The sequence below is a fragment of the Homarus americanus genome, unplaced genomic scaffold (assembly GCF_018991925.1).
Source record: "Homarus americanus isolate GMGI-L3 unplaced genomic scaffold, GMGI_Hamer_2.0 scaffold23939, whole genome shotgun sequence".
Taxonomy (NCBI): domain Eukaryota; kingdom Metazoa; phylum Arthropoda; class Malacostraca; order Decapoda; family Nephropidae; genus Homarus; species Homarus americanus.
Genome location: NW_024755797.1, coordinates 879727 through 889160, shown reverse-complemented (window position 1 = coordinate 889160; position 9434 = coordinate 879727). Strand labels below are relative to the sequence as shown.

At 42.5% G+C, this 9434-nt stretch overlaps 1 protein-coding gene across 12 annotated transcripts; it reads right to left on the bottom strand.

The window, feature by feature from the left end:
- Window positions 1-2422: 2422 nt before the first annotated feature.
- Window positions 2423-7594, bottom strand: LOC121856671 (glycine-rich cell wall structural protein 1.8-like). Of its 12 annotated transcripts, none has more exons than XM_042352356.1 (10): window positions 7487-7594; window positions 6955-7228; window positions 5425-5942; window positions 5203-5334; window positions 4829-5152; window positions 4695-4778; window positions 4319-4642; window positions 3523-3684; window positions 3136-3360; window positions 2423-2817 (listed from the first exon to the last, which is right to left on the bottom strand). In XM_042352356.1, coding segments are annotated over exons 1-10 (2223 nt in total). In that variant the 5' UTR covers window positions 7488-7594; the 3' UTR covers window positions 2423-2638. The 12 variants fall into 12 exon arrangements, with proteins under 12 accessions (XP_042208290.1, XP_042208288.1, XP_042208285.1 ...); XM_042352354.1 differs by having other exon boundaries at window positions 3136-3684; window positions 4829-4882; window positions 4937-5152; XM_042352351.1 differs by having other exon boundaries at window positions 3136-3674; window positions 4309-4642.
- Between the last annotated feature and the right edge of the window lie 1840 nt (window positions 7595-9434).

Genomic DNA, 9434 nt, shown 5'->3' with positions numbered 1-9434 from the left:
CACTTTCTACTGACAAAATTCGCTCTCTTGCTTCAAAGCTAAAGACAACGTACTACACAGATATGGAAGAAAGTTTTCTTGATGAGATGATTCATTTCTCTGGGCACCTCTCAAAACTAAGGAAAGCTCTTCCATCACCTCAGAAGATGTTGGAGTATATTCGAGGATCGGATATTGTTGAAGTGTTTCCAAATGTTGAAATAGCATTGAGGATTTACCTGACATTGCCAGCGGCAAACACAGAAGGAGAACGTTAATTTTCAGTTCTCAAGTGTGTGAAAAACGGATTACATTCTTTTGTTACCCAAGACAGACTTGGCGACCTTTCTATTCTCACCATTGAATCAGATCTTACTCAAACACTTAACTTTGAACATGTTATTGATGAATTTGCTTGCAGCAAAGCACGAAAGAGGGCTGTGAAATGAATTTCCTTTTTTTCACATTGTTATTCTACTGCGTGATATAATAAAGTTACATGTTTTTCTGGTTCACTTCACTTGTTTTATTGTTCCTTTTTTTCTGACAATCAGTTTCATTCATCCAATACGGAGAACAAAAAGCCTCGCAGAATGTTTGGTTTTGCCTAAAAATATCTTTAGATTACGGAAATCTCATATCATATACCATTTATTGCACTCTCCTTCAGAAGGCAGGATTTGCAACCTCAAAGGACCTTAATTTAAAAAAATTCCCAGGTGAGCAGGCCCCTAGAAGCTACATTTTCGACTCTATTTCCCTCTCTTTAAGCGCCAGCATTTATAATGGCCTAGGGCCCCGCAAATTCTTAATCCGGCCCTGGGTGTAGTATATAATGAAGGTTGTGGCGAAGATGAACATGTGGTACTACACATACCCATAATCCCTGCACACCAGCTGGAACTCTAACACGAAGGCAGGATGGACATAGGTCATCATGGCAGAAGAGAACACCGCCCCCGTCATGCCCATTTGTTTGAAGGTGGTGAAAGAGCTGATATCCCTCAGTGTGCCAAGTCTGGGACAATTTGCCACGCCTCAGAGATGACAACAATGTTTGCTGTAGTTGACCTGATTGTCCTGGCGAGCTCATCAAACTTGTTGGCCAGGGAGGTGACATTGGAGAGTAATAAAGTTGGGAGATTGTACCATATTTGAGGAACTTTAGAGAATTGATATGGCCTGTCTGCTGTGGGTTTTTGTGGTCTCCTAGCAGACATGAGGGCCTTGATGGGTTTTTGCACATGACAGCTTTGCCTGCAACAGTGAACATAAAGTAAGTTCAATGGTTTTATAATATTGTCATTTGAATATCCATTTCCTCGTTTTAAACTGAACTGGATATGCCGAGAGTATTTCACTGGTTGTATGTAGTTAACACTGGCCATAACTACAGACCGTTGGTGATGTAACTGCTCATAGGAGTGATTTTGGTTTGTGCAGGACAATAAGACCCTTTTCGTCTACGCGATGAGTATAATTCGGTCAAAACCTGTTAAAAAACAATTTACATATAACAAATGCTGGTATCTCAGGACACACAGTTTGAATAGTACGCTCAATATACAGTACATAACCTATTAACCTCTTAAATATAACTCGCATGTCACAACTGCTGATACATCAGGACACAGTTTGTATAATATGATCAATATACAGTACATAAATACACTTATTAAAGTTATATAGAGTTCTTAGAGGATTTAATAGTTCACAATCACACTCACGTTTTGGGGGCTAGGGTTTGACCAACGAGAACAAATATAATATCCTCCTGGTAGATGTTGGCTGATCGAAAATTCAAGATGCTATCTCTACGGTAGAAGGCGAGACTGGTCCTCAGGCAGTCACACAGCTGCTACCAGCTCCATCTCGCTTAGTAAGCTATTATGAGTTGGAAACAGTTTCTTCACTCAACATGTGGTCGGCACGTGACAATAACAGGTGACCTTTGGCTCTCTGCTGACTGGGACACAAGGAGGGCCACAAAGTATTCCCTGCTCAGTAATGGATTCTAATGCATATTTGTTTTGAGGGAGGGGGATAGATGTGTTGCTGGTGTGTGATGGGTGATGTGTGAAGAGATATGGGTAAGCTATATAGAGTAGCTGGAAGGTTAGGTTTAAGATTGTATGTAAAGTACAACAACTTTGTTATAAGTTGTGTACTTTCAGCATACAACTTATATGGAGAGTATGTAAATTAATATTAGTACTATGACAGAGCATTCATATAAAGAGAGCAAATGTAAAGTTGAAAACTAGAAATAATTATAATGATTATAAATGTAATAATAACAGATTCCTTTGGGTCTTGTTATGGAAGATGAACCACCAAAGGAGAACCCACCTGGTAAAGCAGCTAAAAAGAATGAGCGACTAGACTCGATTTTGGTCACTGTGTCTTAGTGGGAACGGAATTGGAAAAGTAAAGATACAGTGCATAAGAAGTATAAGATATGTCTTTATTGAATACAGTACATGAACACAAAAAAAGTACCGCACGGGTTATGAGCGAAACAATATGACGTCACGTATGGCATTATGAAGATAATGTGTTAAGCTTATAAATGAGATAATAAGCGTTCAGAAGCATCCTCAAGGAACTGCATTGTATATAATTGTTTGGGCACATCAAACACTGCATCACAGGGTGGTGATCACCACTTCAAAGACTGGGTGATTGCTTGTTTGCAGACCCAGTGGTGAGACTGGCAAGTGTCGAAGCAACACTTTTCACTGCTGGAACAGGAGGCGTCGTTGGAGCATTTTTTGATGGTTGTTCTCGATTTGGTTTGGGAGCACTCATCAGCGACATCAGGGCAGGAACCAGCGTGAACTGTTGGTCATAAACAATACCTTGTAATTTATGTCAATGATATTTTCTTAAGTATAACGAAACATTTGTACAAAAGGGTCAGAAACCTGGTATATACAGTGTAGTGTATATACTTAAAATGAAATATAATGCAAAACCGTTACAGGGGTATTTTCATGCCATGAAATTCCATTTTTCATCTCTAAGAATTATAAAACACGTGGAAAAAGTACTGTATATGCTCTTCTACTCAGTAACTTTTGATGTAAAGTTGAAAATAAAGTATTATGGTGTCCATTAGTATTTGTCACGAAAGAAACAATTACGTGCATCACTCACCTGTGCCAGTGATTTTGATAGCGTATTCCCTGATGCCTGAGCCTGATGCAGAAGACTGGTGGCTCACTGTTGGTAAGATGTAATGAGTGGCGGTGCCGTAAGACGTCTTTCTGATAACACCTGGACTTCCAAACGATGATCCGGAAAAGGAACCAGATCCATGGCTACCGTGGGTGGCGGATCCAAAGCCAGCACCAAATCCTTGGCCCTCAGCTTCATGAGTACCTGATCCAAAGCCAGTGGTAGATCCAGAACCTTGGCTTCCAGCACCATGAGTACCTAACCCAAAGCCAGTGGTAGATCCAGAACCTTGGCTTCCAGCACCTTGAGCACCTGATCCAAAGCCAGTGGCAGATCCAGAACCTTGGCTTCCAGCACTGTGAGTACCTGATCCAAAGCCAGTGGTAGATCCAGAACCTTGGCTTCCAGCACCATGAGTACCTAACCCAAAGCCAGTGGTAGATCCAGAACCTTGGCTTCCAGCACCTTGAGCACCTGATCCAAAGCCAGTGGCAGATCCAGAACCTTGGCTTCCAGCACTGTGAGTACCTGATCCAAATCCAAAGCCAGTGGTAGATCCAGAACCTTGGCTTCCAGCACCATGAGTACCTAACCCAAAGCCAGTGGTAGATCCAGAACCTTGGCTTCCAGCACTGTGAGTACCTGATCCAAAGGCAGTGGTAGATCCAGAACCTTGGCTTTCAGCACCATGAGTACCTGATCCAAAGCCAGTGGTAGATCCAGAACCTTGGCTTCCAGCACCATGAGTACCTGATCCAAAGCCAGTGGTAGATCCAGAACCTTGGCTTCCAGCACTGTGAGTACCTGATCCAAAGGCAGTGGTAGATCCAGAACCTTGGCTTCCAGCACCATGAGTACCTGATCCAAAGGCAGTGGTAGATCCAGAACCTTGGCTTCCAGCACCATGAGTACCTGATCCAAAGCCAGTTGCAGATCCAGAACCTTGGCTTTCAGCACCATGAGTACCTGATCCAAAGCCAGTGGTAGATCCAGAACCTTGGCTTTCAGCACCATGAGTACCTGATCCAAAGCCAGTGGTAGATCCAGAACCTTGGCTTTCAGCACCATGAGTACCTGATCCAAAGCCTCCAGACCTTGGCTTCAGCAAGTACCTGATCCCAGTGGTAGATCCAGAACCTTGGCTTTCAGCACCTGTGAGTACCTGATCCAAAGCCAGTGGTAGATCCAGAACCTTGGCTTCCAGCACCATGAGTACCTGATCCAAAGCCAGTGGTAGATCCAGAACCTTGGCTTCCAGCACTGTGAGTACCTGATCCAAAGGCAGTGGTAGATCCAGAACCTTGGCTTCCAGCACCATGAGTACCTGATCCAAAGGCAGTGGTAGATCCAGAACCTTGGCTTCCAGCACCATGAGTACCTGATCCAAAGCCAGTTGCAGATCCAGAACCTTGGCTTTCAGCACCATGAGTACCTGATCCAAAGCCAGTGGTAGATCCAGAACCTTGGCTTTCAGCACCATGAGTACCTGATCCAAAGCCAGTGGAGATCCAGAACCTTGGATTCAGCACCATGAGTACCTGATCCAAAGCCAGTGGTAGATCCAGAACCTTGGCTTTCAGCACCATGAGTACCTGATCCAAAGCCAGTGGTAGATCCAGAACCTTGGCTTCCAGCACCATGAGTGATCCAAAGCCAGTGGTAGATCCAGAACCTTGGCTTCCAGCACTGTGAGTACCTGATCCAAAGCCAGTGGTAGATCCAGAACCTTGACTTCTAGAACCGTGTGTCGTTGATCCAAAGCCAGTGGCAGATCCAGAACCTTGGCTTCCAGCACCATGAGTACCTGATCCAAAGCCAGTGGCAGATCCAGATCCTTGGCTTCCAGCACCGTGAGTACCTGATCCAAAGCCAGTGGTAGATCCAGAACCTTGGCTTCCAGCACCGTGAGTACCTGATCCAAAGCCAGTGGTAGATCCAGAACCTTGGCTTCCAGCACTGTGAGTACCTGATCCAAAGCCAGTGGTAGATCCAGAACCTTGCTTCAGAACCGTGTGTCTGATCCAAAGCCAGTGGCAGATCCAGAACCTTGGCTTCCAGCACCATGAGTACCTGATCCAAAGCCAGTGGCAGATCCAGATCCTTGGCTTCCAGCACCGTGAGTACCTGATCCAAAGCCAGTGGTAGATCCAGAACCTTGGCTTCCAGCACCGTGAGTACCTGATCCAAAGCCAGTGGTAGATCCAGTCCAGCAGTGAGTACCTGATCCCAGTGGTAGATCCAGATCCTGGCTTCCAGCACCGTGAGTACCTGATCCAAAGCCAGTGGTAGATCCAGAACCTTGGCTTCCAGCACCATGAGTACCTGATCCAAAGGCAGTGGCAGATCCAGATCCTTGGCTTCCAGCACCGTGAGTACCTGATCCAAAGCCAGTGGCAGATCCAGATCCTTGGCTTCCAGCACCATGAGTACCTGATCCAAAGCCAGTGGCAGATCCAGAACCTTGGCTTCCAGCACCATGAGTACCTGATCCAAAGCCAGTGGCAGATCCAGATCCTTGGCTTCCAGCACCGTGAGTACCTGATCCAAAGCCAGTGGTAGATCCAGAACCTTGGCTTCCAGCACCGTGAGTACCTGATCCAAAGCCAGTGGTAGATCCCTGATCTCCAGAAGCAGAGCTATGGCTACCGGCTGCGAATCCTGCAGTAGCATCTAGACTACCACCTTGGCTGGTGGAGCCAAGGGCAGTTCCATGGGCCACAGGGAAGACAACTGCAGGTGCACCCAGACCTTTGAACGTATGACCTGCTCCAGCTCCTGTAACGAACCTGAGTAAAAGAAGGTTACTGTTATCTTTTATGAAGCCATATTATAATGTACACACAAACACTTGTCCACATACAGTATATGAACCCAAAAGATTATTTTGATAGTAGAAATGGATCTCGACTGGCTGTGTTCATTTCAAACAATCTGTTTTATACAGAATACTCAACGCATGAAATGTGTGAATGCAATAGGTAACTGATAGTCTTATATCTTGATCAAGTTCAGCGAGCAATATCTTTTAATTTTGTCAAAAATGTGTCGTTGTAAATGATACCGACTCTGCATCCTTGACTATAGCTTGTGGAATCCCACAAGGGTGTATCCTGGCACCTTTGCTTTATGTGTAAGAGACATGCCCATTAGTGTTAATTGTAAAATTTTGTTGCATGCTGATGGCACAGCCCCTTCAGGACATAGCTTACAAGTTATCATCTGAACTAGCCATATAAACAATGGCTGATGGACAACAAATGAACAAATTTAGTCTCGGTGTAATACAGAATGTGATCTCGGGATTCTCGGCCAGAGATGGGTGGGCACAAATGACATCGCGAACATTGAGAGGTTCCGTTTTCTTTGATACGTGAACAGACCTTATTCTATAATTATATTCTAAAGACCTTGACGATAGCTTTGTTGCGCAGCCCCTAGTTGAATCAATATACTGTTCACCATTGTTTTTACTTAGTGTATGCAGTATACCTACACTGTCAATGTATATTATATACCTGCATTATCTATATACAGTACGTGCAGAATCGATGTAAACTTGTATGAAGATTTTTAATGAACATCTATCTATCTATCTATCTATCTATCTATCGTGTTTCTAAGTTATAATTATGGTATATGTTGTCTATTATACCTGGATGGCTTTACCATAGTGTGTGGATGTTCATTAATTATTTAAACTTAAGTATATAGGAATAAAAATCCACTCAGTAAGGCAAAATTATTTGTGTCACAAAAACTTGCATACAGTACAAGTAAGAAGGTGAGGAATGAACTTACGAGGAGGATGAGGAGGATGCTGAGCTATCTGAGGCAGAAGAGGAAGCACTGCTGGCAGACGAAGAATTGGAAAACGTTCCTGACGCAGACGAGGCGAAGTTAGATGAGGACTCTTTGTTATTTGAGGAGGAGGCGGAACTCGAAGACGAGGAGCTGGAGTGGAAGGACGCAGAGTGTCCTTGAGGAATGGCGGGATGTTTGAAAGGAGTCTTGTGTGGTGGCCAGGCGCAGCAGAAGCTCACCAGTGCCAAGAAAATCACGCCCGTGCAGCGCACTGGAGAGATAAGAGTTATTAAAGAAAAGACTGACTGGCTTGAAGTTTGAGAATTAAGATGAAATTCATTGTGCAACTCTTAAGTATATATCACTGGTATTTATGTATGTCATGCTTTACATAATATTAGCAGTCAATCTTTCAACAACAAAATATCATGGGATTAACTTGGACATCATCAGATACACTGATATCAGTCACAAAACTATAACTTTCTCAAATGGTTCGTCCCTTCATAGTGTTGTCGACGGAACTTACTTGTGACTACTAAATGTGTCTGGGAGCCCTCTTAGGAGTGTCTGTGTCAGAGAACAGTCGATAGTGAACTGTGGCAGTGATCGCCCTGTTGACCTTTATATACCTGAGCCGCCACTGGATGAATGTCTGGGCCGTGAGCTGGGCTTTCCACGCACACACTTCTCTGAATATTGCGTCTGTCCGGGAAACTTGCAGACACGTCACCTCAGGCTCCAGTGTTGATGTCCCTACCTGTGTCCTGAGGAGGTATCTTGTATGTTGTAGTAATGATCTGTGGACAACCAGCCCTTATTAATACCCTAAATATTCAGCTCCTTTATAAAATTCCAAAATATTCAACAACTCTCCTCCCCCTGGAGATGTAATGTTTACTGGCTCTGTCTAATGTCTTTTGCAGTTGATTATGACCACGAGAGAAGTCTTCTGTTACCTATTCTCTCGTTTTGTAAACCTATTTCTTGGATAACTTGCAAATTACATTAGTTAATAAATCACTTACACCAGGTTATACACAAAGATAATCAAAACGAAAAGGATTAGATTAGTCTTAGTTTTGTGATGCATATGTCTTGTGTGTTAAGTTATTGTATTTGTTTGCATAGTTTAAAATGAAAAAAAAAAGGCAGTGAGCAGTGATATCACCCTCATTAGTATGACCTATATTATTATCCCCTTTGTGTATGAACCTCTGTCCTGCATGGCAGTGAACAGTGATAACACCCTCATAAATATGACCTATATTATTATCCCCTTTGTGTATGAACCTCTGTCCTGCATGGCAGTGAACAGTGATAGCACCCTCACAAATATGATCTATATTATTATCCCCTTTGTGTATGAACCTCTGTCCTGCATGGCAGTGAACAGTGATAGCACCCTCATAAATATGATCTATATTATTATCCCCTTTGTGTATGAACCTCTGTCCTGCATGCAGTGCCAGATTAAGGCCAATTGATGCCCTAAGCACAGCCCAACAATGGTGTCCCCTCGACCCTCCCATTGCTTAACTGACAAGATATTAAGACCATGATTAAGACTCAATGAATACTGATGTTGAAATATGAGATAAAAAATTCAGGTTTCTTCCAGGCCATCCCACAAGCCAGATCCTACAATTGTTTTAAATATAAGCTGGTTTTATTTATTTTACACTAAATAGCACTAAGCAATATAAGCAAATTATCAACTTATAACCAGGATCCAGGGAAACAGATAAAATGAAAGTTTTCAACACTTTTTATTATTTTTTTAATAAATTGTTATTAGAGAGAAAATTCAAATACAAAATTTTAACATATTGCATGTACTGTACATGGATTAAAATCGCCTAATAATACGTATAAATTTACTTAAACTTTAAACATTTTTCTCCTACTTTTTTTAATTGCAAAGTCTTTGATCAAGTCCTCAAAACTAATCCGCTGTAACAAATCCGCTTCTATGCTTAGCAGAGACAAGGCATCCAACCTCTCTTGTCGCATAGTTGTTCTGCATGGATTTTTAATATGCTTCAGCTGAGAAAACGAACGCTCAGCTGTGCAATTTGTGAGCATAAATGTTAAAAATATACGAAATGCAATTTCTACATTTGGAAAAGCACATTCAAGTTTGTCTTCTAAAATTATTTTATAAAGTTCAGCGTGACTGAATCCGGTTTTTACAGTTTCATTTGCACTGAACTTATGGCGCACATATGAGTGAAACTGCTGAAACTCAGTAGAGAAATTAATGTCCAAGTCCTCTGGGTAAGCATCAATTAGCCTTTGAGAACACTGAACATGCCTCTTAGTTTCAGTAGATGATGATACAACATTTGGTACATCACTTAGAAAAGAAAATTTGTCCGCAATTTCTGTGTACACCTCTCCTCTTCTCATCTGGATTTCAAATTTGTCAACAATTGTGTAAAAGGTGGTGATACGAAATTTATCTCTGGGGTTCAGAT

Coding starts and splice junctions, on each gene's coding strand:
- LOC121856671 (XM_042352351.1), bottom strand. Junction 4,779..4,828: donor TCACAGTGCTGGAAGCCAAG/GTTCTGGATCTA, acceptor CTGGAAGCCAAG/GTTCTGGATCTACCACTGGC. Junction 3,675..4,308: donor TTTGGATCAGGTACTCACAG/GTGCTGAAAGCC, acceptor AGGTACTCACAG/TGCTGGAAGCCAAGGTTCTG.